We start from the raw sequence: 27,715 nt of genomic DNA on the forward strand, positions 1-27,715 counted from the left end.
AAATCTGCAAAATTAAACCATCACCAGTGAAGGTCATGTGAATGTTGCTTGTCAGATAAAGCCATACAATTTCCAGTCAAGGTCTATGAAGGTATAAGATTAATGTTTCTGGATGGTGTTATGGTCACAGTCCTGCGTGACAGATTTTTGGCCAGTGTGTATGGCTAGTGAGTGAGAATGAGATTAGTGAATAGTCTCTGGATAAACCCAAGAGAAATGTGACACCCGAGGACCAGTGTGTATCTCACTATGGTCACATGTCCGGAAAGCGTCTCAGACAAAATGGGTTTTTCAGTTCATTACTCACCAGATTGGAGCATCTGCTTGATTTAACTGCTGAGTGATGGCTTTACATGTACATATTGGCTATATTGAAGCCTTGAGCTTTCTTTTTCTGTGCAAGAGACTTTATGAACCCAAGAGACAGAGAGGTGTAATTTAGGAAGACAGAGTATGAAATGTTTCACCATGTTTAACGTTATGCAAAAAGGGGCATTTAAAATGACAGTGAGGAAGAGAAACAAAACATTCTGCATATTATATAAACTGAGGTTCAAGAATGTTGTTAAAGAAATAGTTCACCCAAAAATGAAAATTTGGGGAAAATGTACTTATGTCCAGGGATTCAAAATGTAGATGAGTTAGTTTCTTCATGGTAACAAATGTGGAGAAATTTAGTATTATATCACTTGCTCACCAGTGGATCCTCAGCAGTGAATGCCGTCAGAATGAGAGTTGATAAAAAGCTGATAAAAACATCACAATAATCCACAAGTAATCCAGATGACTCCAGTCCATCAGTAAACACTTGTGAAGCATAAAAGCTGCAGGTTTGTAATAAAAAAAATCCATCATTAAGTCATTTTTATTTTTAAACTGTTGCTTTCGGCTAAAATATGGATAGAGTCCTCTATCCATAATATTGCATTCTCCAGTGAAAAAGTAATCTATTCTGAATCGAGAGAGAGATATGCACAGATCAAGCACTGTTTACTAGGGAAAACAAGTTTTAAACAATATGTCTGTGGATTTTGAAGTAAGAGGACAACAGGAGATAGACTTTTTCACTGGAGGAAGCGTTATTATGGATTTTGGATATTGTGGCCAGAAGCAACAGTTTGAAGTCAAAACACCTTAATGATGGATTTGCTCCTTTTAAACATGCAGCTTTTTAATTGATCTACTGGAGTCATGTGGATTACCTGTGGATTTAAACTCTCATTCTGACGACACACATTCAGTGCAGAGGATCCAGTGGTTAGCAACTGATTATAATGCTAAATTTCTCTAAATCTGTTCCTATGAAGAAACAAACATCTACATCAATTTCAGCAAAGTGGGTGAACTATTCCTTTAAGGAGCATTTTGGAAAGTGGATGGTATGGCCCATAAATCAATTGCAAAGCCATTCCACCCAGTATTTCAGAAGATAGCCCTGTTCTTCTTCTTCTTCTTCAAAAAAAAAAAAATCTATTACTTGCATATGGAAAGGTGCACATCCCTCTAAAAGCCCAGTGGGACAACAACACATCAAACTCTCTACACTGAGGACATTTATATTCATAAACATCTGGTGTGTATTAGGGAACAATTAAATAAAGGTGAAAATTTGCATTTGTGGATGGAAAGTGTGTTATGAGAATCATGGGACTGAAACATAAAATAAAACTTGGAAAAGGATTTTTTTTTGTTCTGAAGACATTAAGATGCAGACCCCTCAATTGCTATGACATCGAGTCTCTGTAATAAAAGAGTAAACTAGTTCCAATTCTCTAGAGGGGGTAATGAGTTTGACTAATCCCAAAATTGTCTTTAAATGTAAGGGGTAATGTAGAGGTTAATTACTCGATTCATTTACTGCGGAAAACAAAACAACAGATAACGATGTCAACTGTGTACACATATGAAATAATGTAATGTGTTTTAAATGACAAAAATAACTTCACTTTAAAGTGTTTAAATTTAACCCAAAGTTCAAGTAAAGTGGGTACAAATATGGAAATAAACTTTAAAGCTCCACATGAATTTAAATGATTAAAGGTTTAAATGGCTTTAAATGGACTTTTAAAGTTATGAAAATATATACAGTATACTACAAGCACATTTAAATAACACCTTTGATCCTAAATGTTCACTATAAAATTGATACTTTGAGATGACAAGTTACAGGGCATCTTCTGCCTTCTACTGAGTCTATTATGTAAGTAATTCTGAGAAAATGCAATTTTTTTAACTAATAAAACAAATATAGTGTTGCTGTTGCAAAAATAAAACTGAGCTGTTTCCTGACTTGAGGCGTAAACATTACATGGTGGAAACAGCATTAGATGAACAGCAACTTCCTGTATGACATAATTAGTATGCTCTGTTATAACAGTTGAACAAGGTTAAATATCAGTAACATGAACACTCATCATCCTCAGATGCTTGTTAATGAGTATTCTGGAGTTGTGCCATGCCTAGGAGGATACTAATGTAGGCTAATGGAAGTATAAATTATACATTTTATAGTAAACAATGGAAGTATTCACTTCACTATAACAAAATGAGCATGAATGCCTCTTCCTTCCTGACTGGACCCTTTAATAAAGCTTAATGAGTTTTAATTGACTGAGATTACTGCTGCCCCCTGCAGGCTTTATAACTGTGCTCAAGAACCGCAAGCAATAAGAAACAATCAGTGTAATAATAAGCGTGACAGAGAGATTGCAGTTTAACAAAGCTTTAAGTGAGCAGCCTTTTGTTGTTAAGAATGAGTTCTGGGATGTTTGTATTCAGAGGCCAAGAGTGGGGTTTTCAGTAAATGGCCTTTTTCTTTTCTGGCAAAGCATAGGCCTATCTGTTTTGGATAAAACTCAAATATCTATTTTTATCTGTTTTCATCAGATAATGAAATTGAATCAGTGTTGATATACATTGTGTATGACAATTTGTTTCAAATTCATTTACTAATTGAAAAAAAAAAGGCTAATGACTAATGTTCCTATTCTTGAGAAATTGCTGCCAGCTGAGGCTCAAATTTACAGAAAGATCTTTATTACCTCAAGATGTTAGGTCAGGCATTTGGCTGACATTGAAATTGAGATCGATCATATCAGCATTAGCTAAATTGCTTGAAGCAGACACGCAATTGTCCAAAAAACCTTAACGTGATTGGTTTTGGGAGTAATATACATTTCCTGAAACAGAGAGCTGTTAAAAATATAAAAGTTCAAAACAAAAGTTTCTTTGTTTTGTTGTATTACTTCTGTGGCGACACAATGTCTGTTGTTTTTTACTATTTAAAGAAAGACCACTCAATTCACTCAAGACTGATAGTAAGAACGGAAATTCACCTAGACTAATTTGTATTTTATGCGTTCATTTCAAACTGAGCGACGCTGACTCTCTTGCCGACATTGATTCTCCTGCTCAGATCAGGAGACTCTAGTCTAGTGCTTCATTAACAAACTCCCTCAGCTTGTCACTGAAATGACAGAAACGGCAATGATTTTACAGCATATACATAAATTAGATAAGTGTTTTATCCAGAATGTTATAAACAAAACCATGGTGAATCTGATGGGATAAAGACAGACCATCTGTCCATCAGCATGTTTTCAGAGTGATTTCCTTACTAATTAACTCATGTCATGTCATTGAAGGTTGAAATGCACTTGAAATATTTATACCTGAACATTATAAACAAAGTATTAACAACAACATCATCCTTCTTAACTTACTAAGAAGAACGGATCAACGTCTTCAAGCAAGGTTATAACAGGACAGGAATGGAATGCAAATGGCTGAACAGTCCCCCAAACCACTGAAAAACTGGCAGAACATTCGAACTAATTTCAGACAACAACCTCAAATGCTTCCCCTGGAATTCACATAGAGTTAAATTTGCTATCAAGTTCCTTTAGTTGTTCTCGTTTTCGACATCTCACCCTATCAGTGGTTAGGAAACAGATCAGTATTTGGCAAAGAGAAGGTCATCATTCTCATACACACCCACTCACTAGTCACAATTTAGACATTGTGTTTTAATGCTCACCAGCTTCCTCATTCCTGGAAGTTTTAAATATTTATTAAAGAAATGAGAACATTTTGTGATTTTTTTCTCATCATCGCAATACTGTGTGTTTAAATAACATTGGAACTGGGAATCTAAGAAGCAATGGAAGGCTGCAGGTCTGCTTAATTATATTATGTAATATATGGCATCATTTTTTATAGATCTTCATTGCATCATTAAACAGATGCCAGGCCATTAGGCAGGACACTGTTATTTAAGACGTCTGTTTGTACTCGTTGCCAGCCACTGCAAAAAGGCATTTATTATTAAGGGTAGGTTTTTTTTTTTTTGTTATTGCCAAGCAATTATGAACAAGTGGGCAGTAAAACTTTGAATACACAACAGTAATTTTAAATTAATCATGGCTGCTACAATAGTGTTCATCCTTGAAGTTACCTGCAAAAATGTACTGAATGTGAACAAAAGTTTGCAGTCCATTTCCCTATTCGTGAGTAGGCTGAAAAAAACAATTGTGCAAACAATTTTCACTCAGAAATTGCAAGTAAATTTCATAAATATTTAGGCCTACAAAGAAACAGCAAGTAATAAAACATTGAATGTAATTGATATTGTATTTTCTTGCAAATTCTACTCCAATAATCTTTGTTACCTAAAAAAATCTTGTCGGCATGTAGTGCTGTTGCGCTTCGGGCGTCCCGAGTTCAAGTCCTGGCTTGCGGACCTTTTCCGATCCCATCCCCCTCTCTCACCCACTTTGCTTCCTGTTGACCTATAGGCCTACAGTTCTGTCTAAATAAACGTGAAAAATGCCAAAAAAAAAAAAAAACATAAAAAAAACTACAAACTCTGTATGGTGTAGATAAGAGTTATTATAAGAGTGTAAAATTAATTCACCCTTCTTCTTTAAAACAACTGAATGTTGTTATGTGTATTTTTGCGATTTGGAGCCCCCTACTGTTAAGTGAGTGGAATTCATTGTGGTAAAAATATCACTTTTGTAACTACAGTGAATAGCTGTACACGTGCATTTGTTGGCCCTTTTTGTGGAATTTTATACCAGCTCATCAAACTTACATACTCCCAGAACAGATGCTTTGAGGGATCGTGGGAACTAAACAGAAGCCATCCGTCATATTAGAAGTCAGTGTACCATCAAAATGATTTTGAAACTGATATTTCAAGGTAAAAAAAAAAACGTACTTAAAAAAACTTACATATGTTAAAACTTATTTACTTGCTTTAACTTGTGTTTATTGGTTCATTTTCTTTGTGGACTGAAGTGCCAGAAAGACCAGGGTGTGTGGTGTCAGAGCAGCGGTTTGCTGAGTTCACACTATTCCAGTCCTAAATCACACCTTTTAGCATTCCTTGCTGCCTGACTGATCTGAAGAAGCTGCACTTGTGTCTCAGTAGTCCACATCTACATTGCTTGCAGGCCTCTCAGCAGCCTGGTATTAATTCTTTCTGACCCCATGAGCCATCGATTCCACTCCATTTGTCCTTTTCCTTCTCATTAGTGTTAGTTTCTAATTATGTAAGACTTACTGGCAACTGAAGGGCTTTTAACCCCTCCAGAGAACCCTCCAACAAAGCATGGGTTTAGCAAATGAGCTCTCAGGATGTTTGGGGAGGCATTGTAACACAATGCTGAATCATGGAGACTTGGCAAAAAATGATAAACGTGCACACAGTGCAAACGCGGATCGACCTCACAGCAGCAAGCACAGACCGCAGGAGAGAGCTAGTCGTGAGGTCTGATTAACAAGTTCAGCCAGGGGCGCCATTATGGTTTCTGGGGGCCCCGAACAGCATATTGACTCAGGTCCCCTTAAATCACGTTCTGGGGTTTTATGTGCTCAAAAAAGACTTGCTGCGTGGAGCAAGAAAAAAATGTACAAAATCCCTAAACTGAAAATCTAAAGATCCCTCCTGAATAAACTCAGCTGGTCTCAATTTGTAATCATGCATACAAGCAGGATGATTTGTTGTTTGAAGAAAGCTATGGGCTGAAAAGTCTGCTCACTGGTCTGTTTTTAGTTCACTGCATTTTGTATGTGTGTGTGTGTGTGTTTTCACTATGCCAATCAAAAAGTAATAAAAATACATTTTTGATAGACCTCTGTGTTCTGGCTATATTTGTTCAATGTGCCGACAGCACTTCATGGGGATTTAGTAGGTCATTCGATATTGCAATATTGTAGTAATTGTAAGGCTAATTTCTTATTGTAATGCAACATATGTGTCACATCTTTTCAATAAAAGGATTTTGCTGACACTGAAGGTCAGTGGGTTCCCTTCTCTTTACCCAGCCTACACAGTTATTTGGGTATTTCAACAGCAAGTGTATCAATATGCAGGAGGTCACCTAAAGGAGATCACTAGAATTAAACTAGGCCTATATATTAAAATCTACTGTACTTTATAATGAAATATATAATGAATATGGAATCAGTTTTAAAATGATATCACGTACGTATCAAGCTGTCATCTCATCAGTGTGGGTAAACACTGCAAACGTTTATTGACTGCACTGATTTGAGTCCATTCTTAGTAGTTATAATTACTTTTCTTTGCAGAGTAAAATCAAATGTAAACAGAGTAAAGGTTGTTTTATGATCAAACTTCAGGACATACTTTAGAATTCTGTCCAGTCTGGGGAAAGCGAAACTGCAGCTGGAAAGGTTGGAAATTTCTGTGTTCTCTAGATGAATCTTAGAATTATTAATCAATTATATATTTTTCAAACTCTTTAGGATATTGTTTGATATATATATGTAAAGTCGATCTGTTAGAAGAACAGACAAACATAAAGAGTGGACAATAGGATGAAGGAATTACGAACAGTTGTTCTTTGTCAATATGTTAAACTGTCTTGACAATTTGCTGCATTTCTGTCAATAAAATGTTGCAAAACTCTCTCTGTTCATTTTCCTCAGGGCCTTCAAACGAGATCATGGAAAGGAACATCATATATTTGTGGATTTGTGCTTTTGCAGTAGTTCATGGGAATCAAGAGACTAGCACAACCTCCCATCAGCGATAAACTCCCAATTTTGCTTTTCACCTGTACAAGAGGCTTGTATAAATGCCTGATTATCAGTCCAAGAATATCTTCTTTTCTCCCTTCAGTGTGTCCATGGCCCTTTCTGAGCTGTCTTTAGGAGCTGGTGGTGAAACCAAAAAGCAGCTTCTCAGTGGCATCGGCCATAACAGCTTGGTTTTCAGCACTGAAGAAATGCACCAGATGTTCCACAGTCTCCTGGAAGAAATCAACCAGAGGACAGGGGTGGACATTGATGTCGGTAGTGCACTATATGTCAGCGACAAACTAAAGCCCCTTCCTGAGTTCTTGGAGAAGATTTAGTTTTACCACTCTGATGGCTTCACTGTGGATTTCAGTGTCAAAGAAACACTGGATAAAATTAACATGTATGTGAAGGAAAAAACACATGGGAAAATAGACCAAGCTGTTGATGATCTGGAATCTGACACTTTGATGTTTCTTCTCACTTACATATATTTTCAAGGTAAACACACACACAACTACTTTGTAGATTTGGTAATGCCATTGTCTCAGATCGCTTTAAAAATGTCACTCTTTCCTCCAAAGGAAAATGGGACAAGTCATTTGACCCAAGCAAGACCCGTCAAAGTACATTTCGTGTGGACGCTGAGACCACAGTTCCAGTACAAATAATGTACCAGTACGCATCCCTCAAAGTTTATTATGATGCTGACCTCACTTCTAAAGTCCTCTGTCTAGACTACAATGACTCTTTCTCCATGTTTCTGGTTGTCCCACATATTGACATATTTGTTGAAGCTAAGACCATCAAAGATCTTGAGATGGCCATCTCTAGACAGCACACTGAAAAGTGGAGGACAGCTGTCAGAAAAAGGTCGGTTGCCATAATTATTTAATGTATATCAAAATTAAGGTTATCCCGACTGATTCATAAAAGCTTTTAGATGTTCAAATGTTTCTAAGTTCAATATCTCCAGATGGACCAGCCAGTTGATGATTTCTCTTGTCCTTCAGAAAAGTTAACATCTATGTCCCCAAGCTCTCTCTGAAAACATCACATTCCCTGAAAGATATTTTGAAAGGACTGGGGATGGCTGATATGGTTACAAATGAAGCCAACTTCACAGGAATTTCAGAGGAAATGATCTTCATTTCAAAGGTAAAGTTTCTAGATCACTTTCTAAATTATGATTTAAAAATAACTGAAGATATTTCACGTACTATTTAATATAAAAATCAATTTTTAAGAGGACTCACTATGATTCACTTTCAGGCGTTGCATAAGGCCACTCTGAATATAGATGAGAAAGGATCCACCGCAGCAGCAGTGACAAGAGTTTCATTCGGCCCTATGTCCTACAACCCAATGTTGTTTTTGCGTTTTGACAGTCCATTCATGATCTTTATCACTGGCCAAAAAAAAATGACAACATCCTCTTCTTTGGAAAAGTTGTCAATCCGGCGGAAAAACAGTAATGTGACATTCAAGATCTCATGACAACATTAGCCAGCAGGTGGCCATGACTTAAACATTATTTTGCTGACTCTACAGTTTGCATGTGTTGATTTAGAACAGAGATACTCAGTCCTTCTAGAGGGTCACCTTCCTGCAGAGTTTAGTTCCAATGCATATCAAACACCTGAACCAGCTTATCAAAGTCATTAGATTTACTTGATTGGAATGGCAGGAATGTGGACTTGCAAGACTGAGTACTGACAGGCAGGCATTGCTAGATCTGTTTCCTCTGATGAATGTATACGCCTCTGGCAACTTGTTATATGTAACAACCTGCCTAACTGGAAAGAAGTGTTGTAAAAAGTTAAGTAAAATTCAAATACTGGCAAAACTGGCTTTTGTCTTACAATACTTTCATACACAAAAACATTATTTCGAACAAACACATTGATATTTTAACATGGCAGTGCACACAAAAACATACTGCTTAGAATCTCGTAACTCAAAAATGTACAGCCATTCCGCAACAAGTTTGAGCCCTTGCCTGTTGTCCAGAGGACAAAACTGTAGAGACTAATACAAACACAAACAAAAGCAGTCAGACCTGCATGTAAGCTCACTGGAGAATTTGAAAAACTAACACTGGATTGGCACAATTTGGCTCAAACAAACACATTCCCTTGGAATCGTCGTAATCTTCCTCGCCATTATGGTGCCCCTGAGGTCAGCTGCCTGTGCAAGATCAACAAATTATGCAAGTTTGATCAACTTTAAAGGAATTTTATAGCTCTTTGCAGATTTTATTAGCCAGTTTTAAGAGTAGCATTTACATGTGGTCTTTTGGCAGCTCAATATCATTGTATCGTTTGAGTATGCCAATTATTAACAATAAAATAGTTTTTTTTTTTAAACAAAGGCACTAATGTTAAAAGTAAAATTATAAAATAATTTCAACTTAAATCATAATGTTAAATTATATAATATAATGAAAATGATAAAATAATTACATTTCATCTCTGCGTCTGAGTTGTGATTTGTTTGTGAAGTTTATTTTGCTACAATGACTGGTTTTGATTTCATGGTGAGTTCAAATAATTTCAGCTCAAATTATAATGTTAAATTATATAATATACTGAAAATTTTAAAATAATTTCATTTCAACTCCACTTTTGGGTTGTGATTAGGTTTATTTTGTTATAATGACTGGTTGACTAGACATTATTATACCACCCATTGGACGGTTGCCAAATATATAAATACGTGGACATGGAATATTGATTTGAAAAATTATTTACCTGTCTGCTATATTAAACTTTTGCTAAGGAAAAAAACTCCATTAGATAATGTACAAAATAATTAGTCAAAAAACAAGACAAACACCACAAAAATACATTAAAATCGGCATGAAGCGGAAATTGTGATCAAATTTTCTTCACAATATATGAGTGAAATGGCTTCTCAAATGAAAAAAAAAAAAAAATGTAGGGCAGCACTTGATTTTGCCCATTACAAACTGATTGGATTGTTCTGATTTCATGGTGCCACTTTCATTTCTCTGGGTGATCGGCTGCATTGCCATGGATGGACATCAGCGAGTACACTGAAGAAATGGTATAGGATTTACTTTGAGACCATTTTCAATCAGAAATTTGCTTGTAAATTTACATGGAATTATAAGTAATTACAAGTAACAAGTAATACACTGAATGAAAGGTCAATTTTTGAAGTACAGTAGGAAGACTGAATAGTATTTTCTTGTAAAATATACTCTAATAATCTCTGTTCTTTTATTTACAACTTCGATTGGCCATGATTGACCAATTGTGCAGAGTCATATAACAATCAATAGCTAAATGCTTATATGATTAGACTCTGTAAGATAGCTGGCATTTTGATATAGGAACCACCAATGAGCAATTAAATTAAAGTGATGCATGGACTGTTCACGGCTCAGTTGCATTGAGTCTCGTGGCACATGAATCTAATAGCTTTATATTACTTTCATTACTCATGCTCAAACATCGGACACACATCTTTCAGGTTGTTATCAGACACACTATACTTGAATGCACAATGAAATACGTTATTTGTTTTTTCTTTTTCTTTTCAAATGATTGCATTGCATGGAAATTGGAATGCCGAGCCAGATCAGCATTTGAGCAGGCGAGGGGGTAATAATGATATTCCATGGCTATGAAGTCAGACAAATGGTAATGTGATTAGTTTGTGGTTATATTAGTCAAATGGACGTTATGAATGTGGGGAGAACAGCAACTATACATCAATGGCTCATTTTGGGCATGTTTATTCCCCACAAATAATAATGTATAGTGAATGCCTTTGCATATAGGCTTGAATGCCTTTGCTTTTAGACTTGCACTCTATTCATTTACTAACTGCTTGTTTTCTTAAAAAAAAAAAACTAACACTAGCTTCTCTATTCTTTTTTATTCTATTTGTTTTATTTTTATTTATTATACAATTAACAAAAGCAAAAAAAAAAAAAAAAAGTTTAATGAAGACGCAAAAGTGCAAAAAAACAACAACATTAGTGTTTAACTATCATGCTAGCAGTGTTTAGTCTACTTAGTGTCAAATCTTGTGTAGTCATGGGAAACCGTTTGAAAAATAAGCTTTGCTGTGGAAAAGTTGCTCAGTAACCACAGAGAGCTTTACAGGATGTGCTGTTATATAACAGATTGTTTTAGAGCGTCTTGCAGCAAAATAAGTCCACCTAGTGTTAAAATCTTTAATCAGATCCCTGTGGTCTTCTTGTCTCCAATCTCTCAACATTTGTACTGCAAACAAAGAAAAATAAAATGGGTTGAATATTACTTTACAACAGAGCTATTCATCTCTAGAAAGTGCTCTGGGATTTTTGTTAATTGTATATTTTGACTCAATTATAAACATTTTCTGTATTCTATACATATGTAACTGTCTTTGCAATACTTTCAAGAGGTCCAGTCTGTTGTTTCCTGAAGCTAAAGAGGTGGTTTTTAATCAGTGACCAGTGATGTTACCATTACAATCGATGACACTGCAGTGAGTGTAACTGATGGCTGCTGTTTTCTTTGGCTAGCAAAGAAGGAAAATATTGACTTTTTGTAAATTTAATCAGTCTTTCCACTCACCAACTGCATGATGATGACCCCTACTTTTAATATAATTTACTCATTTTACGTTGTTTTTTGTTGCTTAGGTTTTTGTCATGGTATGTTAAGGGCAGTTTTAGGTCAAAAATGGGATACTAAACCATTAACAATCACATATATATAACAATCATACAATCATATATATATATATATATATCTGTGTGTGTGTTTGTGTGTGTGTGTGTGTGTGTGTGTGTAAGTATAGAGAAAGAGAGAGAGAGAGAGAGAGAGAGAAGCTGACTTTGGCCATTAGCAGAGTTACTGAACTGGAACTATACAAAGGCAAAAACCAAATTGCACAAAATATTATTAACTTATTGTTTATGGAATGTAATTATAAAACTGACTACATTTGTAAATAAATATTTTGTGAAATTTTGTATAAACTAATATTTGTACAAACCCCATAGCAACAGTCTTCTTAACAGTTTTAATGGACAAAAACAAGCATATTAAAGACTCAGGTACTGGGAAACTCAAGCGATAATACTGACCTTCAGAGATTGTTGCAAAAATATTATTCAGACGAGGCATCATCACAAAATAATCAAGATTAGCATTTAAGATAACATTCTTCGAGTCACCACTTGAAACATAATGAATGCAGTGTTACATCTCTGCATCCTGTAACATCTGAGATCAATCAAGATCAACATTACAAATATATATTTTTTATAAAGTATATAAATATACTTTATATTAACAACTTTATATTAGCAAGAATTCAAATATGGATGTATTCTGATTGACCCATAATGAAAAAGTGTCTGTTTTAGTTGAGAAACTCATTACAACTCTCAATACTTCAATATGTAAATTGAAGAATCTTAGAATTTTATTGATATTAATGTCTGGCAGGCATCTTGGCACACATACAACTGCAGAGAGCCAGACTGCCAGATAGCCATTATCCACATTAGTCGGTCGTGCAGTATGTTAGATCTTCACTATAGCCACTAATGGACTGAACAGCCTCTTGGTCTCTTATCTTTTGATGCAGTCACTATTGTTGTTCCCTTTTCTAAAGGATCACAAGAAGCCCCTATGAAACCTGTAGGGATTTATCTCTTTGCAGTGAGTTAAAATAACAACATAATCAAGAAATAATGTTAACATTTTTAAAAAGCATTCAAAATTGAGAATTTGATAATACATCCAAGTATATTAGCTACACTGCTTTTAGAGACAACATTAACAATAAGTATCCAAATTATGTTATTATTTATGGAAACAACCTATAAGACCCCTTCAGTCTCATTAAATCTCATTTAATTTTAGATTGCAGTGAACAAATTAAACAATTGCTAATTGATTGGTAGATGACCACAGGGCATGTTGTCTTGTGTTTTCAATTACAGAAGCAAAGGCAAACTCATGAAACAAAAGACAACAATTCTGATTACAAAGCTGATCACAATTCTGAAAACAACAACAACAACAACAACAACAACAGAAAAAACAAAGCATAAATAGTACATAAATATCTGTGCCTGCAGAGATGTGTGAACTTTTGTGTCACAACACAAAAAATTGTTAGCACAGGCAATACGTTTGTGCATAAATAGTGGTCATGACATGATCAACAAGTCTTGTCTGATTGTGAACCTCTGGGAACAAAATGACAAGGAGCTGTTTGACCCCTTGAAATCTCCACCAATGGACTTCAACCCAGTTTCAAACAAGACTTCAAGCCAGAGATCTGAATATAAATACAACTTTCATGTAATTCTCTATATACAAGTTCTTGTTTTATTTGTAATGTTAATTAAAAGCAATAGTTCGTCTAAAAATGAAAATTCTCTCATTATTTACACACCCTCATGTCTTTAGAAACCCACATGATTTTCTTTCTTGCATGAAACAGCGAAGGAATTATCTAGAAGGATTTCAAGAAAGACATGAGGGTGAGTGAATAATGACAGAATGCTGAGTTTTGGTCCTTTTAAATTAACTCATAAGTACAACACTAAGGGCCAGTCAACTTAAAAATGCATCTTAAAACCCTGCCTTCTTTTCCGTTCAGTTAGACACTATTGATAAATAAATTCAATCAGAGTTCTTTATTTTTTATTTTATCTCTCAATTTTTTTTTACAATGTTTTTTTTTCCACAATGTTTTTCAATGTTAATATATAGATGGACTGGAAATGAGAAGCCATCTCCCTTTTAGCCAAATAACAACTATGATAATTCATGTATCCACTGACAATCAGTGACTGGTTATGTATTAGTAGTTACATAATGAGAACACAATGATTCAAACAATTTCCTGAACAAAACAGCAATTTGAAATAATTCCTCAGTAACACAACAGATGGAAAATGTGGCAACCATTTCAAACCACTTGTGCAAAATGTGGATGGGGGCGTTTACTATTACAGAAGCACTTTGGTATACCCCAACCCCATACCAGATTAAATTATGATAATGGCATGAAACACAGTCCATCCCGGTGCAATGGAAAACACAAGCAGCACAGAATCAAATAATGATACACTTTAGAAGCACCATTACAAGGCAAGCACATCAGAGCAGTTAGTAGACATGTTAAACAGTTGCAAGCACATGCAAACATTTCTTATCAAAAACACACAAGCAGCGCCACGACCATCTGTTGATACAAGCCTAATGACAGCTCTAGCTGTGAACGGAGTCCCAGAGCTGTACGCGTTGTCTTACACAAAAAATAAATGTAAAACTCGAAATACATTCATGAAACCCTGTTGTTTGTAATGCAGACTTGCACACTTCGTGGCATCCGTGATTTGGCATCTGGCATTGCATTAGGACATTCACAGGTGGGTTATGATCTAAAATTATTTGCTGGTGGCTTCACATGCAAACATTACTTGGCAGCTCTTATTGCCTGTACATATATTATGAATTATGATTACAGATAAATCAATGGTGCTCTGTAGTTTCACTTACATTGGCGAAACAATGAACTGCTACTTAATTACACATAAAAATGTATGAAAGTCTTTGCATTAAAACATTACGTTAACAAGAAAGAATCAATTCCAAACTCATATGAATTTCTTTTTCCTCTGGTACATTTTTTCCCATCTCTACAGCAGCAGTTTGGAAAATAGATGAATGGATGTTTTTTCCATTAAATTACAAAGAAGAGTGACTGGAGCTTCAAAAGAGATTCAAAAACATGAAAGTAGTCCATACAATGTATGCATTAATTATATATGTTATATACAATGTTTGCATTAATTATATATTTATTTCCTCTGAAGCCATACATTAGCTTAGTGTGATGAACATATGTTTTTGCTTTTATGGTGCTTTTACTTGAACCTTGAAAGCTCTCCTTCAAAAATAAAACCAAATGGGTTTGTAAGGGCAAGTATATGATGAGAGAAAAATATAATGAATAAACCTTTCTATATGAAAGGAACTCAGATAAGAAGCCTTTGGCAACATAAATACAATGCTCTGAACAGCTTTAGTGTAGACTGTACTACTGTGGAGTACATAAGAATCAGTCACATTCATACACTGAAAGCACTGAATGGTCACAAGTCAGATGTTCTTTATCAGTTCAATGCACCAGTGAGCTGACAGGAGACCTGCTTTTCTACTCATGGAAACACTGGAACTTTTAATTTGGCAATGAAATATTATGCAATAATTCTGTTTTCCATTGCCCTATTCAGCAGCTACCCAAGCGGACAACAGCAAGTTAAGCACGACTAGGTGTCTGACAGTGCAGCCTGAGCCACATTCATTTCGCTATTAATTAAGTCCCATGTCAGTTTCATTAATTTTACTCTGTAATCGCTGACTGAGAGCATATGTCAAATGTTAAATCCATTTACAAAAGCATTCCGGTTCCCACTGACAACTATGCACTTTTGCAAATTGGCTACCACATCATTTCCAGAGCAATCAGAAATCACCGTTTTCACTGATGTTTCTCTGAGGTTATTATTTGGATGTGCCAAAAGCTTTTTGGTGGAAACAGAAAACTAGCTATTTGTTACTCCCTTATGCAATCTTCCAAATGTATTTACTGGTCATGGCACCTTTTCACATCCACCAATTTCATAGAGCTCTGACCTCCACGAAAATACATTACCTTGCCTCTCCCTTTTTTTCCTAGACACTGCTTTTGCATCTTCCTTGCTCATTTTCTTTCATCGGCAGGATGTAAAATCATTGGTGCAAACATTTTTTCTTGTGTTATGGGGATTTAACCTCTCCCATTGCTTAGATGACTGGGTCGAGGTTGCCTTCGTTTTGCAACGTATAACCAAAGCACGGATGGTCACAACATTACACGACAACGTGACCAGCAAAGAACATATCCCCAATGCCGCAAAAGTCGTGGCAAAAAATGTATTTCCCGTTACGTCCTTGTCACCTGTACTTATGAAGCACCAAGTGCCTGGCCACTGCAAAGTATACTTTCCAACCCCAGCAATGGGCAGTAAGGCAAACAGCAAAACCAGGCACCAGATGATGACCAGAACCTGCTTGGTCACGCTGGTTTTCATGTAATGTGAGTACCAGTGAGGAGCAGTGATGGCCAAGGCCCTCTCAACGGCCATGGCACTGGCTAAAAAGAGTGGACACAAACCAAAAGTGGTCATGCACACCCCAAAGAAAGCGCACAGAGTTCCCGAAGGGTCCACGCGTTTCCATTTCAGATCTGCTCTGTACACCGAAATGACAATCGGAGTTGTGAGCAGTTGGCCGACAAGATCAGTTAACGCCAAAGAGCCGATGCAAAGCAGAAACGATTTCTTCCTTTTATTTTCTTTTTTTCTGTATGCACTATAAACTAGCAGCATCGCGAGAGAGTTTCCGACCATTCCGGTGACCATCATAGTGATGGGAAAAAACACGGACACAGAGCCACAGCTGGAGCTTTTGCCAGCGCCGTCCTGTGAAGATTTGGAGTGGTTCAACTCCCACATCATGGTTCCAGCAGTCAGGTTTTGCAACAGGACATCTGAAGACTGACATTTAGATGTCATCCTTTTTCAGGAAGAGTGTTCATGGCCACAGCAGCCTTTGAAACAGGTGGAGTCCTCAGTGAAGTCCGCTTGACATCTGTCTCACTTTGAGCGCTCGGCTGTCCGAGAGCGCGCTATAAACAGGAGGAGGGGCCCTTATGGAAATGTAAAACATGCTCAGAAAGACAACTGAAAAATAGCGCAAGATACATAAAGAATATCTTAAACGCAAAGGATAAAATATTGTTATATGTAGATATATAAATGTGTTTAGTTCTTTATTTTTTTCTGCTCTATGGTAAATATAGCCTATGATTTTTATTCCCAAGCAAATGGAACACATTCGTTTTAGTATGACTGTAGGAATTTAAACTTCTGACAAAATGTAGTTATAACAAGCGTCGTAGCGAGAGTGCGTAATATAGCCTACGAAAACTTTCAGTGGGTAGGCTATACTTTTTTACGTTTAAATAGATTTTAGAATTAACTAAACTATCGCTAAATGTATTAAACAAAACAATATTGATTTTGGTCATATATAGGTAAATCTTCAAACAAGGGATAAATAATAACGGTTAATGTTTTATTCTAAGATAACCCCCCAAACCACCAGCTCACAGATGGGTTAGAACGCAACAAGTGCCACCTAGCGCTTGAAAAACGATCTTTTCAAAAAGATTATCATTAGTGTCTGCAGTGCAGGTGTATTTTTGTCTATCAGCAATGGTTAGTAATTCACACACGACTAATAAAATTATATTCTATAAAGTAGACGAGGAAAGAAACACATTGAACAAGTTTCTGATTAATGTATAATTTCACAAACATCACTAGAATTCCCCACAAGTAGCAGTGTGGGATCATTAAAACATCGGTCTTTATAGGTTTTTACTTGCAGTAAGTAAAAAATTTAAATAAAATCTAGAGATAATTCAATAACAGATCACAGAACACGCATCTAGGGGGAAAAGTTCTCAAGACATCATCACCCAATGCAATGCAGTAACATGGAAAGATACAAACAGTATGTTTCAGATTAACAAGTGTTTATTCATGTTGGTGACACTTGCGTAATTTTAATGAACAGTAAAACATTTTCATATTTTGTATGTTAGAATAGGTAGGGTGATTATTTCACATGTTCCAAATTTGATTTGACCACAGAAAAGAAAACCAATCCAGTAATTTATGTTATTAGTAATTTGAGTTTGTCCACTTGAGTCATCTAGTTTCTTAGTTCCACAAATGATAGATCATAAAATTAAGTTTATTACACACACAAAAAAAAACCTGACAAAAGGATACACAAAAATTTCACATTTCATGTCTTGCCAAAAGAAAATAAATCTCTACAAGTATAGAAAAAAACATACTTACCTTTAACGCACACAATTAGACAAGGCAATGTTACGCCTCAGAGGAAAAGCTCAATATAATATGCTGGCATTGTTGAGGTGGTTAAGTAATGTTTAAGCCATCAACATTTCTTGTGAGGCGTTTCATATAAAAGAACTATAAAACCAGCATTTGAGCACTTTTTAATGATCATAAAATTAAGTTTATTACACACACAAAAAAAAACCTGACGAAAGGATACACAAAAATTTCACATTTCATCTGTCTTGCCAAAAGAAAATAAATCTCTACAAGTATAGAAAAAAACATACTTACCTTTAACGCACACAATTAGACAAGGCAATGTTACGCCTCAGAGGAAAAGCTCAATATAATATGCTGGCATTGTTGAGGTGGTTAAGTAATGTTTAAGCCATCAACATTTCTTGTGAGGCGTTTCATATAAAAGAACTATAAAACCAGCATTTGAGCACTTTTTAATTCAGCATAAATGTTTGTTAATGAACTGCTTATTCTGACGGCAATAATGTCTGACAATGGATGAATAAAACTACTTTAGCAATATAGTTTGCATATTTCCCAACAAAATGGTTGATGTCCAGAAGATATGCACCATTTATAGTAACAGACTTGGATGTTATTTCTCTATAAACCCACTGACACTACAGACTTTACACCTTGAGTTATACGGTTTAGAGATTTGGCTAGATGTTAAAAAAAAAAAAAAAAGGCAGAAAACTTTTAAGAGATTACGTCAACAGGTGCGCAAGTATTTTTTTTCATAGAAATCAATGTGAATTCAAACAGTTGGGTAGTTGCAATAGCCCAAAAAAACTGGAGTTAGAAAAACAAAAACCAAACATGCAGTTTTAGAAAGATTTGTTTCTTTTGTTAATCATTTCTGTTTTGAGCTTGAGCCAGAGTGGGATGATCCAGATGAGCCTCTGCGCCTACAAAGAGATAGAAAGAAAGAGACAAAGAGAAAGACCATGACCGATTAAGTGATTTGGTTCTTGAAATCAAAACGAAGCATAAAAAATGTATTGTACAGAGAAAAGCGAAGGCAAAAAACTTTTAAGAGATTACGTCAACAGGTGCGCAAGTATTTTTTTTCATAGAAATCAATGTGAATTCAAACAGTTGGGTAGTTGCAATAGCCCAAAAAAACTGGAGTTAGAAAAACAAAAACCAAACCAAAAAAAAAACATGCAGTTTTAGAAAGATTTGTTTCTTTTGTTAATCATTTCTGTTTTGAGCTTGAGCCAGAGTGGGATGATCCAGATGAGCCTCTGCGTCTACAAAGAGATAGAAAGAAAGAGACAAAGAGAAAGACCATGACCGATTAAGTGATTTGGTTCTTGAAATCAAAACGAAGCATAAAAAATGTATTGTACAGAGAAAAGCGCAATTTTGTCACATTGTTTAAAAAATGTACTGCTATATCACTGAGCCCTGTGTATAATGCAGAAGGATGCCTGGTATCCAGGACACCATGTGTTACACCAAACCTTTCAGACAAGTGCGATCGCGCGCGTCTTTTTTTGCGGCCACCAGAGGAGGACCTGGAGCGACTCCTCTTCTGGCCTCCCTCAGGTGATGACGAAGGGGAGCGACACCTCTTCTTTGAGGAAGCAGAGCCCTTTCCTGATCTGGAGCTGGATCTTTCAAATGGGATAAATAAGCATTCCCATGAGGTCAACAAATATCATTGGACAGATTACTATAATAACATTATCAAAGGGACTGAAATGGGAGGAAAACATCCCCCCACGTCTCTAAATACTACAGTAAATACTAAAACTTCTTTAAAAGACCAAAACTGCAGGTCTGACCAACTGAACTTTCAGAAGAACAAAGCTGAACCCGTCAAGAGAGAATCAGTACAACTTACAGCCCTAATTGCCTGCTAGATGTCACAGTGTTACCAGATAAATTGAGATCTGGGACACGGAATAATCAACAGCTCCAGAACATTTCAAACAAGCACAAAAAAAGTTCTCGACACCTTTGCTAAGAACAAAAAAAATCAAACATTCCCAAAGAGATTAAGCTAAATCTCATTGCTCCTCACAGCACCCTCATTTAATACTTTATTTTATGGTGATCAAAAGTCGACTTCTGTTCCGACTCAGAAGGACAGAGTTCACTACAACAACCACTGGCTGTTTATACACACACACACTCTCCTGGAGAGTGCATGTGACCTCATTCACCTGGAATTGGACCTGGAGCGAGAACGAGATCGAGATCTGGAACTGGATGAGCTTCTGGACCGGGATCTGCGAAACACCGACATCAAAAAAAAACAAAAACAAAAAAAAAAACAACAAATTTCCAATTTTTCCATGAAAGTTAAAGATCCTCTGGTGAAAACCCAAGAAAAATAAGTGTTAAAAAGATCCGCTTTGGCTTTTTTTAAAGGCTTTAAAACACTGGTCAAGTTGTGTTGATGGCATGAATTACATGTAAATAAATTGAACAGTAATGAACATCAAATTTTATACTGACACAACCCTCTACGCACACCTTGGCAATATAATCGCCATTGGCTAGTACATTTTTTTGTTTACTCGCCAGACTGATATACTATAAAATGATTAAAACAGAATTATGCAATGAGATTTGAACAAAGATTTGAGCTGATACTGACATTTGTCTGGAGTTACCCTTGACCTGTACCCTTTTACCTGGACCTAGACCGGGAACTTGAACTGGATGAACGAGATGATGACCGCGAGGAGCCGGAGCGACTCACTTTCTTTTCATCACTAGCATCCAAATCGTACTTGGACAAATCTGCATCATCTTCATCATCCTAAAAGGATTAAGATCAAAAGCACATCAAAAACTGTGATGGTAGGTTCATATATCTGCTCCAAAGATTTTTTTACATAGCATCATATTGCGATTTTTCAAATCCGTTCTGTATGACTGACTATTGCAGTCATTTTACAATCGACAGTGTGGTCAATAATTTCAGACAGCAACAAATTAGGGGACCACTAACATAGAACTACAGAATAAAATCTCTTACGTCAAGTTTGTATTTTGAAAGATCTCCGTCTTCATCATCATCATCATCATCTTCGTCGTCTTCATCACCACCATCATTTTTTTTTGGTTCCTCTTTCTTTTCATCGTCCTTCTTGCTTTTTCCACGGTACTTCTTTTTTATGCGCCCAAACTGTCCATAAGACCAACAAAATTTTTTACATTCAAGTTTAGTAGTGTTAGTAAACTATACGTATTGTGAAAATGTCATCTGTGTGTACTTAAACAAAATAATAAAACAAAAAACCACTGACCTCATCATACTCGCCATCAGATTCCTCTCGCTCATTGTAGACTAAATTCTCTCTCTCATTGAACCCTCCACCATATCCTGTTACATGCATCAAGCATATGACATTAAACAAAAACTCATAAGGTTGCAGTCAATATGCAAAAAAATTCACGCTAACATTCCATTTTGAACAAAGACAAAGCTATACCTGTCCTTTCCTCCAGTTTGGCATATTTAGGGGTGTTACACATGTTGCACTCTGATCTTCTGGCCCAGTTTACATTGCCACACCTAGATTTAAAGCAAGAACAAGTACAGCTATTAATAACACTGGTATATTAGGGTCTCAAATTCATAAACAAGAGAATGAGAAGAGGGCCCTTGGGTTATTTAAAGAGTGGATCAACTCTCAATAGTGGTATGAAGTATTGAGTATCAAAATTGGCCTTCTTTTAGTCAATGTCGTTTCAGAACTAAACAAGAAAAGGGGTGATCAACCTAAAGAAACTGGAAAAAAAAAAAAGTCCATTCTTGTCATTAACAGCATATAGTCCAATATGGGTTGGATTTGGAAAAATCCAGTCCAGAGGTGCATTTCCCAAAAGCAACTTTGGTTGCAAGTTCCATTGTTACCAATACAATTATATGGAACTTACGACCATAGGTAGTTAACGATACTTTTGGGAAACGCACCCCAAGACAGCCACTGCCCTGCAGAGTTTAGCTGCACACTGAAGACTTCTAGCTGACTTTTAGCTGAAGACTTCTGTGCCCTTCAACTGGAGCTGAAAACACCATAATATCGTTTGAAGCACATGAATGGCAAAGTGAAGTCATATTTGCACCATTTTTACAAGTGATCTATAAGACGACTGCCCCCTAGTGTGATTAGGGATGGAGCTAAACTCTGCAGACAGGAAAAAGTGGTTGAATTATAAGCAGCACTGCTCAAAAAGCTTTGTGACATGTCACTTATTTTTTACTTCAACATTTTCAAGTGAACCGACCCCATTCATTGCTCTTCATGACAGGATATCATTACACTGTGTACATTATTCTGCTCCATTAAGCAGGTTGAACAGTGTAGGATTCAAATGAGAAGTAAAATATGAAGTCGGAAGGAATGGTTTCCTTTAATGTCACTGAAACAAATTTAAAAGAAATGCTGTTGATGTAGAAGGGTAAGAATGGCTGAAACATTTCACTTCCTGACATTGTATTCAACAGATACTTCTTGTGATATTAATCATTTTGAATGTATTTATACTGCACATTGGATGTGTAATTTTATAGCAATACCCACGTTTTGCACTGCCAATCGTTGGCACTGAAGAGACCTTTGCTCTTCTCAGCCAGGGTCTTTCCAATCTCTGTTCCCCCTGCTTTCATCATCTTTGCTTCAGTTGTCTTTTCTGTTTCAAGAAAATTGGCTAATGAGTTCAGACTGCTCATGATAAAATACTGTAAGCATGGTGCATGTACCGATACTACTTTTAGTGACACACCCCTAATATACAAAACGTAATGACAAACAATAAGTATAACCCACTTACCACTGCCACATCTGTTACAACTCGTTCTTCTGGCAAAGTTGACATTTCCACACCTAAGATATTACAAAGGCAAAATTGGTTAGGCCTCTAGACATTATAAGCATCATTCAACACTCATGCACACAAAAAAACAGACCAACTCACTGACATTTTCAAATAGTGGGACGTTCCATTGGTGCAAACACTAAAATAGATGTATAATATTTTTTTCTCCAAACATTTCACATAGCCCAAGGCATTGCAACTACTAATGAAGTTAGTTAGCTATCTGGATTTAGCAGACTCGTGCACGGAGCTAACGTTACTGACTAACTAACGTTAATCGCTGAACCTAAGAAATATGAGGGTGTAATTTTAAAAAAGTATTTGATTACCAGTGCTCCAGTGGAAAGAAATTAATATATAGTTTAATTTGGTTAAGGAAAATGAAATGAACGCGTTTAATAGCGGTTACAGGCCCATTCACACACTACAGCCGTGTGCTAAAGCTAACAAATGCTATGCTAAACGAAACGCGTGATCTTCTCTCAGCCAACATGCATTTTCCCAGAAGGCTTACCTTATAAGTAATGCAAATACACGCTTATATTAATTATTGGGCTTTTAAATAAGGCATTATATAGCGAGTCTTACTTTTCATCAGGACAAACCCAATCTCCGTCGCTAACGCGAAAACTCTTTCCCGACATGTTCGTCCTCTCAGCTGCCCCCGCCACAAATCCGCCAGAGAAATGAAGAACTCTTTATGAGTATTGGTATGTATTTATTACACCAATACTAGCATTTGAACCTAAAAGTAATGCAAAAACAACACTTTAGAGTGTGAAAGAGCGTATAAAGGAATACGCGCGCTACACTGAAAGACACACGGGTTGCGTCTCATTATCTAACCGGCTCTCTCTGCCTAGGCAAGTTTTGCACATGATACGCGGGATCCAGACGTCGAGTGTTGCTGTCTAGATAGGTGGCTCGCTAGGTTTTGAACCACAGCCACAAATTTGACGTGCAGCAGTACTAGCTCCAATTATCATTACATACGTGCAGTGAAATCTTATTAGATTTATTTCTAAAAGGATTCAATTTATCTAAACTACGTGTGACAATTCAAACAGATGATGAAAACAGACCAAACACATTCATTTTAATTCCCTGGTTCATTTCATTATGAGCCATTTATTTTTCAGAGGCATCAAAAAATTATAAAACAAGTCAATATAATAACAAATAAGACAAAATATTTTGCCCAAATGCAATATAAAGAAAATGCAGTAGGCCATAAAGCCTATATTATTCTGTATATGCACATGCTAAGTAAAACCAATGACTAATTACGACGACATAAGCTATTATGAAAAAAATAACTAAAACTAAAACCATAGGCCTAAATAAAAGCTATTGAGATATTATTCTCAGTTATTTCATAACTAGACATTTTTTTTAATTCAATGTCATAAGAAGGTATAACCTATAGGCCTATTTAAGAGGTACATAATCGTAACATTATTAAGAACATTAGCTGCCAAAAAAGTTACATACATGTCAGTGCTATTAAAACATTACGTTTTCAGCAGTTTCTTCCATAAGGTTTATATATAAATCTTTATAAAGTAAGAAATAAGGTTAGCAAAGACTTCTTTTTATGTATGTGGTAACAAAATAAATAATTGTATAATGCATTTTTATTTACTGTCTAAAATGTCATTCTGAAAATAAAGAAAACACATCAAAGACACAAATGTCAATCATACACAGTTTTCTGTTATTATAGGTTTCAAAATTCATCTAAAATAATCTTGAGTAAATATGATAAAACAAACATACAATTTAAAATAATCTCCTGTGCACAAAATTAACGTGTGAAATGTTCAGCCAAAATCTTTCCAAAACATACTGAATAAATATAGACAGTATTTAATCTCTTTAAATTTTCACTTTCTCGCTTGTGCTTTAAATGTGTCCACTAGATGGCAGATTGTGTTCATCACACAAAAGCCTGGAGAATTCGTACATTTGGCAGCATCTACTTCTGTGCTCACTACAGGCTTATTCCCATGTTAACATTTACACATGCATCACAGAAAAGAGTAAAAATCACAGACCTACATGCCATTGCCATATGTGAGGGACATGCAGATATCCACAGACATATGGTGACATCTCTGAATCTGTCCTTTCAAATGCTAACCTTATGCAATACCTCAAACGTTGTGCCAACATTTTGCAGACCTTGGTTCGGTTCGGCATGAAGGCACACGCGTTGCTGGGCCAGATGGAGTTGAGACATCCCTCCCACTGCGAGTTCTCAGTCCTGCAGGGACTTAGATAGGAGCCATCCTTGCTGGTGCTCACCAAGCTAAGCCTGTCCTCCATTCTCTGCCAAACTCACGCTGTTTCAGAGGTCTCTCGCACAGCTGGTGCATTGCTTATGAGTCAGAATGCCCACATTGTTTTTCAAGTGGAGGTGTTTAAAAATATCTGATGCCCACATTTTACCATGGCCATTTACATAAATACGTTTTTGGATGGACAGTTTTTTGAAGAATGTTACCTATAAACGTTAAATAAGTGAATGCAAACGTCATGTAAATGGCAAAGCCGTAATAGCAGACTTTATTTAGCATTTACGCCTTTTTAGCTCACAACCTTATATCAAATTGACTTTTCAAAACAGCACCAGCCAAGAAAAGATATGTAAATGTATTAAGATTAGCTTTCCTTTCTACCATGTTTGTGTATGTGTGCATAAAAAGGACAAATACACATTTCTGCAGGAGCTCATTGAAATGAAAACAAGAATTTGGATTATGAATAATACATTTCTTTATCAGTAGAATCATAAGAACACACTCTTCTGAGAATGCTTTTTTTTTTTTACTATTTAAAAGCTCAAAATACTCCTGCAACACTTTTTGCCATCCTCATGCCTCCCCTCACCTAGTGCTTTTAAACAATCAATGATAATGTGTTGTCAACACAACTAACAGCCATAATCGATCATGGGTGCAAACGAGTCTTTGGGCCTGCGAATGTCACTGTCCAGTCTAGTGCTTGGTCATCCTTGGGATGTTCCACTCAGGTGCTTTTTTGACAGTGAAGTGTAACCAACGGAGGTTTGAATCCCTATATGAAGCCACCTGGGATTTCTGGGTCTGACAGATGGTGGAAGCTATTCCTGATAGAAGGGGGTTGTATTACTTTGACACTTTAGTTTAACATCATCATAATAAGCTAATAACAGAACACGCACCGATACAAGAAATGATTCCTTCCTTGTGCAATTCAATGAAGTTCTACGTGCAGCTGCTCTTGTCGAATCAAAGGCGAGATAGCTGAGAACAGCAACAGAGATCTTTTGGTTTGCATGAGTGGATGTGAGGTGCTGTCAGCTTGCTGTGCTCTTATGTAAGAGGTGAGGAGTAGCTCAGGAAAGCTGGCTGCCAGCTGTGCTGGTATTTGGATGAGAGCTCCTGCCTTGTCACCTCATTGTAATCTCTCTAATGCATATTCATTGTCAATGCATGGGAGCAGTTCTCATTCAGAAGGTCATCCGCAGTGGGGATCCATTGCAATGGATTTTTGAGCATTGAATAAGTCAGAGGGAGGACAGCGACACTGGATAAATATTCCCATCTAGATGAGTGCTATGATGTCTTCATTTCTCTTCTCAGAGGTGACCTCATGCTCGAAAGCTGTATGGATAATAATGTCATGTACAGTGTAACGTAAAGTGACATTGCATAAGATAAGGCATCCTGCTTTAACGTAATGCTTGTGAGGTGAGAAAATTTCATGTCCCATGTCATAACAGTACTACATTATACAGCGAGGTGGAAAAAAGGTGAGCTATATTTATTTAGATATAATATCTTATTATTATATATCTTATTTATTATAGTGAAAATAATGGCCAGAAATGTACCTTTTTTGTCCTGTGGGGGAAAAAAATCATAAGGTTTTTGACACACATATCCATCACTAAACTTCACTTTCTGTTGTAATATATATTAAACATGACAAAAAAAGTACACAAGTCCATTGAGCAAGTACATCAGTGTTCGAAACTGTCTCCTTACCTTCGATTTGCAAGGCCAAGCTTATAATAATAATTTATAATTTGATGTGTCGGGTACGATTTCGTGGAAAATTGACGTCATTTGTCAGTTTAACACCATTAGTCTTTTCATGGTTACATCGCGTTCATACACAGAAAGAAGAAGACAAAGCTCAAGTGTGTTTGGGGTGTCTGTAGCTTGTTCTTACAACAGTTGCTTAAAATTTAAAGGGATAGTTCATCCAAAAATGAAAATTTGTTGTCATATTACTCACCCTCAGGCTGTCCAAGATATAGGTGACATTTTGTTTTTCTTCAGTAGAACAGTAAAGAAGTTTTTTTTAGTGAAACCGTTGTCCATATTGGCAATTCATACACTGCACATCTGTGGCTGCCGGTTTTGAGAGTCAATAAAACATTTACAGACAAGACCAAATTAATATTCATGGCTTTGACAATACATTGACGTCTCATTGAGGACTTCACTGAGCACAAACGTTCTGTCGCACAGGGCCGTTTTAACCATTGGGCTAGGCGGGGCTGAAGCCCCGGGGCCCGAGCAAGGAGGGGGCCCGTGATTGGCTGTGGAGTAGATTGACTGGAGCGCCGATCGCCAAAGCCACCACGCCCCCCACTTGTTAGCGCTGTTATTTAGTTGAGCTCTCCCATAAATTCCATGCATTACCATTTGAGATTGAAACGTAAAATTTGAATTTGGTTTACCAATCAAATGCATTTATTCTATATTTGACTTTTGAACGATATGCGCATGTATCTATCAGGTGATTGCTGCCCAGTATGTCTGCATTCACCTCTCTTCACTTTGTTCTGGAGTAATCTGGAAATGGTCG

The 27,715-nt window shown here is 36.4% G+C and overlaps 2 protein-coding genes, 1 long non-coding RNA gene and 1 pseudogene across 4 annotated transcripts; 2 read left to right on the plus strand and 2 right to left on the minus strand.

Moving 5' to 3' along the window:
• The first annotated feature begins 6,958 nt into the window (after positions 1–6,958).
• LOC107673458 (alpha-1-antitrypsin-like) lies at positions 6,959–8,549 on the plus strand (annotated as a pseudogene).
• Positions 8,550–15,799: 7,250 nt separating this feature from the next.
• On the minus strand, positions 15,800–16,714 carry LOC107673459 (prostaglandin E2 receptor EP3 subtype-like). Its single transcript, XM_016467056.1, has one exon. It carries the CDS (start codon positions 16,640–16,642, stop codon positions 15,800–15,802), a length of 843 nt encoding a protein of 280 aa, XP_016322542.1. The 5' UTR covers positions 16,643–16,714.
• Positions 16,715–18,680: 1,966 nt separating this feature from the next.
• LOC107673567 (uncharacterized) lies at positions 18,681–19,182 on the plus strand. The gene is made up of 2 exons (XR_001632415.1): positions 18,681–18,738; positions 19,072–19,182. It is a non-coding gene; the product is annotated as an uncharacterized LOC107673567 (long non-coding RNA).
• Positions 19,183–19,213: 31 nt separating this feature from the next.
• On the minus strand, positions 19,214–23,960 carry LOC107673566 (zinc finger Ran-binding domain-containing protein 2-like). Of its 2 annotated transcripts, XM_016467194.1 has the most exons (10): positions 23,447–23,957; positions 22,814–22,866; positions 22,564–22,672; positions 21,469–21,551; positions 21,283–21,359; positions 21,012–21,161; positions 20,665–20,792; positions 20,191–20,256; positions 19,486–19,638; positions 19,214–19,272 (listed from the first exon to the last, which is right to left on the minus strand). In XM_016467194.1, the coding sequence occupies exons 1-10, from the start codon at positions 23,500–23,502 to the stop codon at positions 19,218–19,220; spliced, it is 930 nt and encodes a 309-aa protein (XP_016322680.1). In that variant the 5' UTR covers positions 23,503–23,957; the 3' UTR covers positions 19,214–19,217. The 2 variants fall into 2 exon arrangements, with proteins under 2 accessions (XP_016322680.1, XP_016322679.1); XM_016467193.1 differs by lacking the exon at positions 19,214–19,272 and having other exon boundaries at positions 19,284–19,638; positions 23,447–23,960.
• Between the last annotated feature and the right edge of the window lie 3,755 nt (positions 23,961–27,715).

This window comes from Sinocyclocheilus anshuiensis, unplaced genomic scaffold (assembly GCF_001515605.1).
Source record: "Sinocyclocheilus anshuiensis isolate Anshui unplaced genomic scaffold, SAMN03320099.WGS_v1.1 scaffold44, whole genome shotgun sequence".
Lineage (NCBI taxonomy): Eukaryota > Metazoa > Chordata > Actinopteri > Cypriniformes > Cyprinidae > Sinocyclocheilus > Sinocyclocheilus anshuiensis.

Excerpts from the sequence above, each read along its gene's own strand:
- LOC107673459 (XM_016467056.1), bottom strand. The coding sequence starts at position 16,642 with ATGACATCTAAATGTCAGTCTTCAGATGTCCTGTTGCAAAACCTGACT.
- LOC107673566 (XM_016467193.1), bottom strand. The coding sequence starts at position 23,502 with ATGTCGGGAAAGAGTTTTCGCGTTAGCGACGGAGATTGGGTTTGTCCT. Across the intron at positions 21,360-21,468 it reads CAAACTGGAGGAAAGGACAG|GATATGGTGGAGGGTTCAAT; the intron begins GTATAGCTTTGT and ends TGCATGTAACAG. Across the intron at positions 19,639-20,190 it reads CGCTCCAGGTCCAATTCCAG|ATCCAGCTCCAGATCAGGAA; the intron begins GTGAATGAGGTC and ends CCCATTTGAAAG.